The 15,325-nt window shown below is 38.0% G+C and overlaps 1 protein-coding gene across 1 annotated transcript; it reads left to right on the top strand.

The window, feature by feature from the left end:
* The first annotated feature begins 424 nt into the window (after positions 1-424).
* On the top strand, positions 425-15,314 carry LOC128264455 (copper-transporting ATPase 1). Its single transcript, XM_052999922.1, has 4 exons — positions 425-1,740; positions 9,124-10,370; positions 11,015-11,836; positions 13,482-15,314. The coding sequence occupies exons 1-4, from the start codon at positions 798-800 to the stop codon at positions 14,235-14,237; spliced, it is 3,768 nt and encodes a 1,255-aa protein (XP_052855882.1). The 5' UTR covers positions 425-797; the 3' UTR covers positions 14,238-15,314.
* Positions 15,315-15,325: the final 11 nt, after the last annotated feature.

Raw genomic sequence — 15,325 nt, 5'->3', positions numbered from 1 at the left:
ATTAATTGAAATTTCCTATATTGAGGAACACTATGTAAAAAACATACATTTTCATTGGTTATTTTATTACAAAACATGTTAAGTACTATATTATTTTAGAATGAATTACAAATTTAAGAAGATTACCTCTTTGGATTTTGCAAGCGAAATTTATTTAGCTCAATATATTTTATTGTGTTGTTAGGACTCGTAAATTTGTAAATAATGCATAGCAGTTGAAAAAACAAAAAGCTCCTTTTCAATTCGCGCGCGCTTCGGCGGCAAAATCCGATCAGTTTTGTTCAAATTCAAAATCGTCGTTATGATAACAGAAATGTTAAATCATCGTTTTTCTAACAGAAATGAGTAGGCAAAAAAACATCGGTGTGCCAAACATCGATATCACCAATCGATATTTTGAAAACATCGATGACATCCCGATATCCCCAGCCTATCGACTGTCGGCCAGCTCCAGCTGCGTGCCGTGCGAACGGGAGACATAACGGGAGTGGAGCAGCTGTTGCTTGCTGATTGGGAAATAAAACACACAAAAACACGAAAATTGTGAGTTTCGTGTGGAGTTTGGCCCAGTGAAAAGAGAGTAGCTCTTACGGCGCCACAACAAATCACACGCAGTTGCGACACGATACACTTGACTCCACCGCCGCACTCCAACAAAGTTTTTGTGACACAATCGGGGGACTCACAGCAGTGCGACAGAGACGGGGCGAGCGGGCTAGCGAGGGGCAAATCAAGAGTTCAAAATTTGCAGTTAATTCCGTCGTTCGAAAGACACACAAAAGTGATGCAAATGCAGAATGCCGCAAATGCAGAGTGACGAAGAAGCGATGCAAGTGTCCACGGTCCGCCTGCCCATTGTGGGCATGACCTGCCAGTCGTGCGTGCGCAACATTCAGGAGCACATTGGCCAAAAGTCCGGCATCCTGGACATACGCGTCATCCTGGAGGAGCAGGCGGGCTACATCGACTACGACCCGCGCCAGACGGACCCCGCCCGGATAGCCAGCGATATCGACGACATGGGCTTCGAGTGCAGTTATCCAGAACCAATCCCCGCCAGCGGCGCCTGGACGAACATCCGGGTGGTGGGCATGACCTGCCAGTCGTGCGTGCGCAACATCGAGGGCAACATCGGCACCAAGCCGGGCATCCACTCGATAGAGGTGCAGCTGGCGGCAAAGAATGCCCGCGTCCAGTACGATCCCGCCCAGTATGATCCCGCCCAGATAGCCGAGCTCATCGACGACATGGGCTTCGAGGCGTCCGTGCCGGACGGCCAGCCAAGTCGATCGCCCACACCCGCCTCGTCGCCCAAAAAGAGGAGCACGTCTCCCCCACATCCGGCTCAGAATGGTTCGGCCGTGGCCATTCCCGTGGAGCAGGAGTTGCTGACCAAGTGCTTCCTGCACATTCGAGGCATGACCTGCGCCAGCTGTGTGGCCGCCATCGAGAAGCACTGTAAGAAGATCTACGGCCTGGACAGCATCCTGGTGGCCCTGCTCGCGGCCAAGGCGGAGGTCAAGTTCAATGCGAATGTCGTGACGGCGGAGAATATTGCGAAATCCATCACGGAGCTGGGCTTCCCCACCGAACTCATCGATGAGCCGGACAACGGCGAGGCCGAGGTGGAGCTGGAGATCATGGGCATGACCTGCGCCTCCTGCGTCAACAAGATCGAGAGTCATGTGCTTAAAATAAAGGGCGTGACCACCGCCTCCGTTACACTGCTAACCAAAAGAGGTGAGTTCAAGCACAATTCGAGTAAAACTAGTTCATATATTATTATATTGGCTTGGTTAATAATTTTCTTTTTAATTTTAAATTACATTTATTTTATTTTTAATTACATTTATTTTCTACTTCTTTTTTTTTTTAATTTAAATTAAATAATTTATAAATATCACAAATTCAAATCAGTATACGATAAACGTTACCTTAAAAATACATTTGATTCTGAAAAAAAGTTTTTTTAATTGTTTATAATTTATAAATATTAATTTCAAGCAAATAGAACAAAACAAATTTATTATTTATTAAGCATTAAGTGCAATTTGTTCTCTGCTTTGTCTTGTAAATAATGAGTACATATTGGCACAATTTCTGGTTCAATTGTTAGTAGTTGTTATCCATAAACACAGTATATGTATGTACATATTTGTAGTTATCAGACTATTTGAAATCGCGGACGGGGTCACATACTGAAATCGGGAATCTAGCATTCCACAAGTGCAAATGACAAGTGTTACGCAATATTTAGAGTAAACGCCTCGAACCAGGCCATCAACCGAGGTGCACCTGTTGCGGTTTGTTTTCACCCAACGCCCGCAACTGGCGGGAAATTCCGATTAAATTCGATCCGATATCTTGTATACCCTTGAACTTAAGGTACAAAATAGTGGAAACATTTCTCAATTTTTTCCAGGCAAAGCCACTTCCTGTTAAAATGTACTTTAATTAGTGGAAATAATAGGCCACATTTGAGTCTGTTGTGAAAAAGATCCATATCCTATCATCAGTAACAATAACATTAAAAGATATGTATATACAGATATGTTCCTATGTTGTATTCAAGTCTTTTTTAAAAGAAATTTAGATTTTCAATCATAAGTGACCAATCTGTTTTAAAAACCAACACAAAATTTGGCCTGGTAATGCTGATAAATTATTATGTAAATATTTTCTTTTAGGGTATTTAAAAGGTTGTCTCATACTACTTTTATACTTTTTGGGAATCAACAGATGTTTCTTTATTAACCTCTTAACATCTTTGTTCGCTTTTCACAATTGAAAACTTGCCTGGCAATTGTTTATTGTAACTGATATACTCGGTTTACTTTATGCTCTGTGGAGACCGGGGGATTATATTTTCGGAAGGGTGGGAGTGGAAGTGGGAGGTTCCCAGCGATAAGGACGTACCCGGGGGCAGTACGAGGAGCACTATGCTTCGAGCAAACAATGGCAATGGCAACTAGATTAAAATGCTTAGATCTGCGCTCGTGTGCGTGGGCAGTAAAGTTATCTGGAACAGTCAGGGAATTTAATGGGGGGGTAGAAAGTGATATGCATAAATGCACTTATACCAAAACTAAGAGAAAAAGTACCCTACATTATGTTTTAAAGTTTAAATTAGAAATATAATCGTTTTTTTTTCAAAGATGTATAAAAAAAATTGGTTTTTTTCTTACTATTTATCTTACTTATTTTTATTATGAATATCATTTTAATCTGTATTGTTAATTTAAATCAAAAAGCTAGGATTTAAAAGACTATGTGGACAGCAAATGTAACGACTTGAATCGAAATGTATTTTATCGGAAGACAGTTGGATTTTTTTTTGCAAGTGTTCAGGAAGAATCACATAAGATTAGTTAAAAGAAAGAGAGTGGGATCAAAAGTAGATTGCAGGCCAAAGAACATAAGACAGCGTGTGTGTGATTGTTGAGGCTTTGTTTTCATAAACTTTTGATTGCCAATCGAGTTATTGGCAGGGCCTTACCTACCAACTGGCATTTAAGCCTTGAAACCGAAAGTCCGCCTGGCCAAAAACTATAAAATCGAAATCAAAACCAAAACAAAAGTGAGAGCCCAAACACACGCCCCGAAACATGTATGTATAGGTGTGTATGTATACAAATATATACCCACGATCGCAGGCAGCAACTGTGGAATTAATCTCGCTTTTGTCTGGAAAGAGGGAGGGCCGCTCTCTTTTTTAATGTTTCTCTCCCTGCTCCGCATGCGTGACCACGAACTCCAATCCACATCCACTTTTTACACAGAAAAAAAAAATTGTATGTATATGATAGTTCCAGTAGGTTGGATTAATTATATATTATTTTTAGAAATATATATATAGATATCACTGTTTTAGGCTTATCCTAACAACGTATAATTTTTACTGTTTCTGCAAAATAATATAGTAATATTGATTTTTGAAATGGTCGCTTACATAAATGTTATTAAATTCTAATTGTTTTTTTTCGGAACCAATATATTTGTACAAATGTGTTAAATTTTTCATTGTCAAAAGGCAAATAATATTAGAATCAAATTTGTAAATTTAAAAACGGAAACAACATTTACAAAATCTAAAATACATTGATATAAATAACATTTTGTGAACACGTAAATATTTAAACCTATAAATGAGCATCAAATTTTTTTTTTTTGTTGCTTATATTTTTATAGATATTTTAATCTATTAAATACTGGTTTATTTCAAATAGCCTTGTGTATTTTTTCTATGTGCATTTCCAGTTTCATTCACCTTCACTTTGGATTAGAGTTGTGCTTTTTATTTTATTTTTTTTGGGTTGTTTATTTATTTCTGCTCTTGTCGCGCAGATCTTGATTTGAAATTAGTTGCGAATTATGCAATAAAATGCGCTCTAATGTTTGATCACACATTGGTTTTAAATTCTTGCTGATTTAGGGAAATCCGTTTGCATACCCTGGATTTACTTTGCGTACGTGCAACTAAAACAAAAATGCATTAATGATTGCTCATAATTATGATTGCAATAAAACTGGTTTTGGTTTCAGTTTGCTTGCCTTTTGTGCTTTTTTCGCGTCTGACATGAATAAGCACACGGCGGAGAAAAGTAAATGAAACTATTTGTACAATATGGCACTGAAAATACTTTTTATTTAATTAATATAAAATTATGACCTAATGCGAATGTCAATCAGTTGCAATATAAGATATACATAGGAAATCGTGTAAAACTAAACTAAATCTCAATTTCTAACTAGCGCTTTATATTAAACATTATACCAAGAATAAATAAAAATCAAATAGTTTTGGGTTTTATAATTATATGAAGAATGACATGTCAAACTTTAATTCATTTTCAATTGGAATGTTTAAAATTTTGTATATATTTTTTAAGAAAACAACATTAAAGATACATAAAAAACCATATTACTTATAATTAAAAACTATGATGTGTATCTTATAGAACAAAATATATTCTTATTGTATTTATTTACTTTACATTTTATATAAATTCCTATCTATTCTTCAGTAAAATGAAATAAGAATGTATTATTTTATTTTTTATATATGTATGTATATTTTAACCCTTTCATTTTACTACAAAAAGTTGCTTGCTTTCGGGAAAGAAAAAAAAAACCAAAATATAAATAAAATTAAAAGTCTTTTAAGAAAGGACTATTGCCATATGGATTAGTTAAATCACCTGCTGCTCCTTATCTTTGCATCAATTAGCACTTAGACTTCAACTTCGGACTTCCATTAACTCCCATTAAATTAGTTAAACTTGTAGTTTCTCATTTGTTACCTGCACTTCTGCTTGTTAGCTTGTTTTAGGTTTGTTTGCCAGATCGGTAGTCGGAATTGGGTGTGTAAACTGTTGAACAAAACATATGTTTTCTTCCGATTCTTATCGTCCGGCGATAAGTGCACGACAACAACAACAATAGGCAATCTCAATTCAAATTGAAAATGTTCTAAAATTGTAACAACGAATCGCGGGCGATAAGATGCGAGTCAGCGAGCAAACCAAACAAAAAAAATGGTACAGAATAGAGAGCCCTAGAAAAAGTAAATCGACTACAGTAGAACCTTAATAAATGAAAAATTAATAGAAATATTATCATGATAAAAGAAAAAAAATTGCTTTTCTTTAAAACAAAGGAAAAAATTTTCAAAATTTATAATATATTTAATTTATAGAATTTGGAATGAACACACGCACACGACCCGCACATAATTTATCAATTGCAAAAATTGGGCGAAGATCGATCGATACCATTAATAATTAGCGGCAATTGTCACCCTTCGTGTGATCAAGGCATTATGCCATCCTAATCCCTCCTCGATTTTGCACACGACCCGCCGTTTGAAATCCACTTGGTGACCCGCTAATTGAACGATAAAAAAATGCCTGAACGATATCATGTGTTTTGTCAACTTTTCCCTTGTGTCCTAAGTGATTCACCCGGTATTTACATAAAAATATATATATACATATATGTGGATATGATTAATCCAATTGAAGTTTTATGAACCTATCAGTAAGAAATCTCTTTAATAACCTTATTTCTGGTAATTTAAAGTATTGTCATGTTGTCTGCCCGCTAATAATTTTTATTTTATAATTGGGGAGATAAAGACAATTACGTTGTCGTAGGGGATTTCACTCGGTCATAACAAAACTTTTTTCTTTCTTTGATGAATAGTATACTATAGTCTACTGTCTGCTAATAAATTATTTCGTTTACAAACCGCAGTCCTACTCAAAATGTAAATTTGCCTAGCTACCAATAACAAGATTTCAAATAAAGCAGAATAATCTTTTGATATTTTTCTCACATCTGATAAGGATGTTGTTTAATATTTATTACAATGAATAGGGTTCCAAATGTGGCTACTTTTGATATTAATAGACAAGAAATTTCGTTTGTGATTGACATTTCACCTTTTTTTTATGATTTGTTCTTATATATAAACTTACCAAAGAAGTAAAAATTTAAAACACATTTACCTTAGCTTTTACTCCTTCAAAAGTCATTGTTTTAGTTTCAGTAAACTATGTTTAAAAATCGTTTTTTTTTTTGTATTGTGTTATATGTAGAATTCTTAACAATGATTCTATTAAAATTTAGCAAAATATAAATACAAATGTTTGCTATTAGCTACCATTTAAAAAGATAAATGCATTCAAAGTTTTAATGGATGTGCCATGAACGCAATTTATGCGTGTCATGGGCGTCGATTACTTGCTATCAATGGAAATGGAACGTGTTAGCGTCTTCCCTTATTCCCCGTCACCAGAATCGAATAATGAAATGTGTCTGATTCCGTAATTTTCTCGGATCGGATACGGAGAATAGAACAGGAACCTTCTGAGGGGAAAAACATATACAACAGATGGCTATATTATCAGAAATTTGTAGTTGTTGGGTAACCGGTGACATGCTAATTATCAGGAACTGCTCCGATTTGGTTTCAGCATTCGGCAAAAGTTGAAAAGTTATCTTATCGGGAGCGATGAACCTACAGCAACAGCAGCGATATTCCGGCTGCTTTTAAGCCTTACGGATTTTATTTAATTCGCCAGCATGCGATAGTTTTAGTATATCTATTTGGAAGTGAAAAACTTTAAGCTCATTATACCTTTTAAAAATCGTGACTACTTCGGAGTAAATTACATTGGTTTAAAAGATACTTATTTAAAAATTTGTCTCCTTTTAAAAGTAAAATTTAAAAATAAAATTAAATTTTTTATTTAGCAATTTCTTTTTATTAAAAAAATACAATACAAAAAGACAAACTCTAAAACAACGGAAAATGTTTTTATAGCAACTAAGCAACTATTTTTGAACATAAATATTTGTATTTTTTCTTGTAGGGTTTTTAGACGCTGAATTTTGTTAGTTTTTTTTTTTAATTATTAAATATTTAGATGGACGTACCTTACACATTCATGCTAGTTAAAACTATTCATCCATTGCGAATAGATTTTGCAATCGAGTCCATTGGAATCTGTCGCCATCGAACCGGTTGCACGCTCCAATTTCAATACTAGAACCGGCATTATTTTCCAGTCATTTACGTGCACAAACAAATTTCATTTGACGCCGGCCAAAAGGCAACCTCTAAAGCTTCCCTCTTCGTCAGAAACCCCTTTTATATACATATACACAATATATATGTATGTATGTCTGCCTTTCGCCTATACAATTTTCTCTGGGGTATAAGTAAAGCACAGAAGTGGCCATAAAATGATAACAACAGCCAGAAACTATGATGAAATTGATATGAAAGTGGGATATATCATTATTTGCCAAGTAAATAGGTTTACATAAATGAAAAACTCATGCTGAATAAATCAAGAAATGTGTGTTTCTAAGAATGGGTAAATAAAACGCAAAAACCCTTTTACAAGTTTTGAAAATAAACTTTTTGAAAAACAGATATTATGCATATCTGCATTTTGTTCATAATTTGACTTAAGTTTACTTCCCTAATAATCTGCATTAAAATATTTGTTTTTATTAATTTTAGGTATACTATCACAGTTTAATGACTGCTTCTGCAGATTAATCAAATCGAACTCTAAAATTGTAGACTTGGTAGATTATAACCATTATTATCAGCATGCACCGCTCAATTGTAATTGGCTTTCTCTTTTTTCAACTTCAATGACCACCACTGTAGACTGAATCCTCTGTGAATATTTACTGGCAATTGAAAGCAGCTTTCTCCATTTTTTATGACTGGTTCTGTAATCTTTACACAGAACGAGTCCGGTTTAAAAGTCTAACACTGTAGTTAAACTTGCTTTGATTAAAAAGCAAATCTCAACAACAACGAGGCTTCTTTAGTATATTAAAGTTACAAATTAGATATGCTTTTTAAAAATTGTTTAATTTATTAATCAATATTAATGAATTTCAAAATCATCTATATTTACTACTTTTGTTAATTCAATTATTATTATTTTAAGACTCTAAAATGGGCTATCATTTTGTTCTTTCTTTAAAAAATTTTGTTAATGCATTTAAATTTTGCAAAATTAAATTTGTAATTTCAAATTAAGTAAGTTTAACATAAATAAATATTAAAACATATTTTAATAGCCAAAACTTACTTGCATTTCAATAATATTAGTTAGCTAATGAGAGATTTATAAATGGAGTTTTCTTTTTTTAATAAACATTTTGTAAACAGTTGTATTTTTATTTCATATTCTGATACACAAAACGTATTATTTAATATAATTAGTTTATTACCTAAACATATTTTGAAAGCTAAAATATATTAACATTTGAATAATATTGGCTAAGCTTAATACTCTAAACGGAATTAATTTATTATAAATACATTTTTAAAATAAATACACACAAAACTACGACAGGCTCCTCCTCAGCAAAACTAGGTTTTCATTATTTAGTTTAATTAGTTTAATCTCAAAAGTATGTGTAAAGCTAAAATAAATTTAATAATGTATAAATGTACGATTTTACCACTGATAATTTTATATAATATTATTATTAATATTTATACTAATATAATTTATATATTATTTTAATATAATATTTTTATATAATGAACACATGTAACTAAGACAGACTCCTCTCAATTATCTTGTGTTTTAGGTAAATTCCGCTACAGCACTGAGGACACGGGGCCGCGGAGCATCTGCGAGGCAATCGAGGGACTGGGCTTCGAGGCCAAGCTGATGACCGGCCGGGACAAGATGGCCCACAACTATCTGGAGCACAAGGAGGAGATCCGGAAGTGGCGCAACGCCTTCCTCGTCTCGCTGATCTTCGGCGGACCCTGCATGGTGGCCATGATCTACTTCATGCTGGAGATGAGCGACAAGGGGCACGCGAACATGTGCTGCATTGTGCCCGGCCTGTCGATGGAGAACCTGGTGATGTTCCTGCTCTCCACACCCGTACAATTCTTTGGTGGCTTCCACTTCTACGTGCAGTCGTATCGGGCGATCAAGCACGGCACCACGAACATGGACGTACTGATCTCGATGGTCACGACCATATCGTATGTGTACTCCGTGGCGGTGGTGATCGCATCCGTACTGCTGGAGCAGAACAGCTCGCCACTGACCTTCTTCGACACGCCGCCCATGCTGCTGATCTTCATTTCGCTGGGCCGTTGGCTGGAGCACATCGCCAAGGGCAAAACCTCGGAGGCACTGTCCAAACTGCTGTCCCTCAAGGCGGCCGATGCCCTGCTGGTGGAGATCTCGCCGGACTTCGATATCATCAGCGAGAAGGTGATATCCGTAGACTATGTGCAGCGTGGCGACATCCTGAAGGTGATACCGGGCGCCAAGGTTCCCGTCGACGGCAAGGTTCTCTACGGTCACTCCAGTTGCGATGAATCGCTAATCACCGGCGAATCAATGCCGGTGGCAAAACGAATGGGTTCCGTGGTCATCGGCGGCTCCATCAACCAGAACGGAGTGCTCCTGGTGGAGGCCACGCATACGGGTGAGAACACAACGCTGGCGCAGATTGTGCGCTTGGTGGAGGAGGCGCAGACCAGTAAGGCGCCCATTCAGCAGCTGGCCGATCGGATCGCCGGCTACTTTGTGCCCTTCGTCGTGGTGGTGTCCAGCATTACGCTGATTGCCTGGATCATCATTGGCTTTGCCAATCCCAATCTGGTGCCCGTGGCCATGGAGCATAAAATGCACATGGACCAGAACACAATAATCGTCAGTTATGCCTTCAAGTGCGCCCTCAGTGTGCTGGCCATTGCGTGTCCCTGTGCCCTGGGCCTGGCCACGCCCACCGCCGTGATGGTGGCCACCGGAACGGGAGCCATCAATGGCGTCCTGGTGAAGGGTGCCACCGCCCTGGAGAATGCCCATAAGGTAAGAGGGTATCTCATATAATCATAGTTGGGGAGTATCAGCTTACTTATACCTCAAATAAGCTTGATTCCACTAAATTCAGTTTTGTATTATTTAAAAGACAAATTTGTCTTAATAAAAATCTGAAAACATGATTGTTTGAGATTTATAAAAATAAAAATCTGAAAAAAGGATTGTTTTACAATTTCATAAATACGAATCTCAAATAATGATTTTTTCACAATGGTATAAATAAAAATCTCAATTAACTATTGTTTTGGAGTTTAAAAAAAAATTTCAACTAATGATTAATGAGTTTTATTTATTTATTTATTTTCGTATATATCCGTATAAAAATATAAAAATTTCACTGTAAAGTCAAGACTTTTGATTTGATATGCACTTAATAGGTATGTATTCATGTTTCTTTTTAAATATTTCCATAATCAGACATAAATCAATTTTAATTGAAAATTGAATGTTTCTTTGTGTACTTTTCACCGTGAAAAATTGTGTACCTTTTACGTTACCTAAGGTGCAAATACCTTGTACTTTCAAACACTTACCTTGCAGTTTCCAATAACTTGTACATTTCTTAACACACTGCTCATAATTAACATTTACTGCTATTACTTATATTAATATGCCATACCCTGCCGTTCCAGGTGAAGACTGTGGTCTTTGACAAGACGGGCACCATCACCCACGGCACCCCGATGACCAGCAAGGTCACCCTCTTCGTCACAGCCCAAGTCTGCAGCCTGGCTCGAGCCCTGACGATTGTGGGAGCCGCCGAACAGAACAGCGAGCATCCGATCGCCTCCGCCATTGTGCACTTTGCCAAGGACATGCTGAATGTGGGCGCCACTCCGCAGGCGGTTAGCTTTGGCAAGAGCAGCCACTTCCAGGCCGTGCCCGGTTGTGGCATCCGCGTGACCGTCTCCAACTACGAGCAAACCCTGCGACAGGCCTGCAACGCTGAACGGATCATCAACTACGAGAACCTGCATCGCGACCATCCGCAGGGATCGGTGTCCGTGGACAATGGTGCCAGCATCGAGCACTTGCTGCCGCAGCACAGCGTTCACAAGTCCATGGAGCTGAACCAACAGCAGTTGCTCTCCGACTTGGTCTTGGAGCAGGAAGAGGAGCAGCAGCAGCAGCAGCAGCAGCAGCAACTTGCCGCCATTGACCAGAAACTCATCGATGGCCCAGAGATACTGGTGCTCATCGGCAACAGGGAGTGGATGCAGCGCAACGCCATCGAGGTGCCGCTCGAGATCAGCGACTGCATGACGCACGAGGAGCGAAAGGGACACACCGCGGTGCTTTGCGCCCTCAACGGGCAGCTGGTGTGCATGTTTGCCGTGTCCGACATGGTCAAACCAGAGGCCCATCTCGCCGTCTACACTCTCAAGCGGATGGGCATCGATGTGGTGCTGCTCACGGGAGATAACAAGAACACGGCTGCCAGCATAGCTCGAGAGGTGGGTGCCTAGGCATTAAAAAATACCCAGTAATCGTAGAGTAAAAGGGCATATATATATATATACATGTATATATATATATGTACCCCAAACACAGGCTGAGAAAGCCTTTCTGACCCTGTAAATTATATATATTCTTGATGATTGTCAATAGCCCAACTGTCCAACTGTATAAACCAGGAGATCTCGGAAACTTTAAAAGCCAGAGATTTGGGATTTAAAATGTAGATTCTAGTTATTCTAATTTACTCCAAAATTTAGCAACGAACACTCTCACAACTCGGGAAACTCTGTTATGTCACTCTGAGACAGTCATTGATCGGTATATGTTCATTCGCGGAATATCTTTCATCACACTAAAAATTTTCCAAATCAAGCCATTAATTTAGAAGTTATTAGCAAAGTTTAAATTATGACGTCATTGCATATTTAAAGCAAGGAAATTCTTGTATTTGAGAGAACGGAATAGAGAGAACGAACAGTGCGCTTTTAGTGTTGACCCTGCAGTTCGACAGATTGAAAACCCTATTGTTTTCGGGGCTCATATTTTTTTTTTTTTATACCCTTGCAGAGGGTATTATAATTTCAGTCAGAAGTTTGCAACGCAGTGAAGGAGACGTTTCCGACCCTATAAAGTATATATATTCTTGATCAGCATCACTAGGAGAGTCGATCTAGCCATGTCCGTCTGTCCGTCTGTCCGTCCGTTTATATGCAAACTAGTCTCTCAGTTTTAAAGCTATCTGCATGAAACTTTCCCAAAAGTTGTCTTTCTATTGCAGGTAGTATATAAGTCGGAACGAGCCGGATCGGACGACTATAGCATATAGCTCCCATAGGAACAATCGGAAAAATAAATGAAAAAAAATTATAACTTTGCTGTTTTTTAATTTTTTGTTTAGTTCTTCGACATATAGTAATGGTAAAATATTTCCGATTTACGGTTTAAATTTCATCAAAATCGGACGACTATAGCATATAGCTCCCATAGGAACAATCGGAAAAAATAAATGAAAAAAAATTATAACTTTGCTGTTTTTTAATTTTTTGTTTAGTTCTTCGAGATATAGTAATGGTTTAATATTTCAGAATTACGGTTTCAATTTCATCAAAATCGGACGACTATAGCATATAGCTCCCATAGGAACAATCGGAAAAATAAATGAAAAAAATTATAACTTTTCTGTTTTTTAATTTTTTGTTTAGTTCTTCGACATATAGCAATGTTTAATTATTTCAGAATTATGGTATAAATTTTATCAAAATCGGACGTCTATAGCATATAGCTCCCATAGAAATAATAAAAATATATAAAATAACTATCTAATAATTGAGCTGCAAATAATCATAGTTTCAATGTTTTTTTTTAGCACATACTCAAGTAAATCATAATTTAAATGTTTTCAAAAGTATTTAATTAATGCAATAGCTGCAAGGGTATATGAACTTCGGCTTGCCGAAGTTTGCTTTCCTTCTTGTTTAATTATAAAAAGCTGAATAAGGCGTTCTAATAGTCGGTTATCCTTCTTGTTATAATAATTAATAACAATATTTATTTCTACCTAAACTATAGTAGTGCTACAATATTGACTTGTGAATGGGACACTGTGACTAGTAAATTAATGTTCTTACCCTATTCCAACAGGTTGGCATCCGAACGGTGTACGCGGAGGTGCTGCCCTCGCACAAGGTGGCCAAGATCCAGCGGATTCAGGCCAACGGCATCCGCGTGGCAATGGTGGGCGACGGGGTGAACGACAGTCCGGCGCTGGCGCAGGCGGATGTGGGCATCACGATCGCCGCTGGCACGGATGTGGCCGCCGAGGCCTCCGACATTGTGCTGATGCGCAACGATCTGCTGGACGTGGTGGCCTGTTTGGACCTGTCCCGCTGCACGGTGCGCCGCATCCGGTACAACTTCTTCTTCGCCAGCATGTACAATCTGTTGGGCATTCCGCTGGCCAGCGGCCTGTTCGCTCCCTACGGCTTCACACTGCTGCCGTGGATGGCATCGGTGGCCATGGCCGCCAGTTCGGTGAGCGTGGTGTGCTCCTCGCTGCTGCTGAAGATGTATCGCAAGCCGACGGCAAAGACGCTGCGTACGGCAGAGTACGAGGCTCAACTGGCGGCGGAACGGGCCGGTGGCTCGGAATACGAGCTGGACAAACTATCGCTGCACCGTGGCCTGGACGACCTGCCCGAAAAGGGCAGGATGGCCTTCAAGCGGTCCACCAATTCCCTAATTTCGCGCATTTTCATGCACGGCAACGGGGGCGTCACCTCGCCGGATGCCAAGCACGAGGAGGGACTGCTGGATCCCGAGGAGCAGTACGGCGGTCGCACCAAGATCGTGAGGAGTCGCTACCATGGCAGTGACAGCACCGAGCTGCAGAAGCTGTGAGTAGCTCAACGATGGCCACCAAACGACAGCCGGAACCACAATCTAACCGAGGACCTCAACCAAACGACAAATTTTCTGTGAAATTGTTAGCGGACTTTAAAGTGAACTTAGTAAGAGAGAGCGAATTATAAAACCTATGTACATATTTGCAGATTGATTGTTTTGACAATGAATAAGTAGTCCAAGGCCTATCTTTGATATATTCAATTGGATCTGATATGACTTTGTGTACCCCAAACACAGGCTAAAGACAAGGGGAAAGTATTCTCAGTATGTAAATATAGCTAAAACAGAAACAATTTTATTTTTATTTTAAGTATACTTTTTGAACTACTGAGATGTCCGCTTTTCGTCGCATTTTCTTTTCTTTTCTTAATTTGAGATAAACAAACTTGATTTAATGAATATATCAAAGATTGCTACTGATTCTAGGATTTTGTTCTATGGCAAGTTTTCTATTTTTTTCAAAAGAACCGAAACCGCACCGTCCTCCTTTTCTACACAGCATATTTGTTATTTTTCCATCTTTTTTAATTAGAAACTTGAAAGATTTATAAGAGTTTTTCGTTTACTACAACCATTTTCTATTACCGCTTTATTATGCTCATCATAATTACCCTTATTATTAATATTATTATTATTGTATACAAACGATTTTTTTTTTGTGTTATGATCGTAAGTTAAATATTATTATTAAGTTCAACTGAACAAAGGCAAACGAGTCGCAGGCCAGGAGACAAAGCAAGACATCAAACATCATTGAACTATTGTTACTTATTGTTAATACGCATTATCATATATCCACATACGCAAAAGTAAAATAAATTAAAACCCAAAAGACGAAAAACGAACAACCGAACAACCGACCCCATATCGGCTTTAAATCCTTGTTTGTGCAATCCCAAGGGGAACAACTTATTGGGCACAAGTGTTGAACGAAGGAAACAAAAATGAATGAAAACGAAAAACATTCTTTATATGTAACATTAGTGTTTATATACAAAACGCATTGTTATTGTACATATGAATAAAACGAGAAAAACGGAGAGAGGAGTATATCATACTGGCAAATTGCAACGCAAGTGTTT

This window comes from Drosophila gunungcola, unplaced genomic scaffold (assembly GCF_025200985.1).
Source record: "Drosophila gunungcola strain Sukarami unplaced genomic scaffold, Dgunungcola_SK_2 000071F, whole genome shotgun sequence".
Classification (NCBI taxonomy): domain Eukaryota; kingdom Metazoa; phylum Arthropoda; class Insecta; order Diptera; family Drosophilidae; genus Drosophila; species Drosophila gunungcola.
Note: the sequence above shows the minus strand (reverse complement) of the source record. Positions and strands in the feature narration are given on the sequence as shown.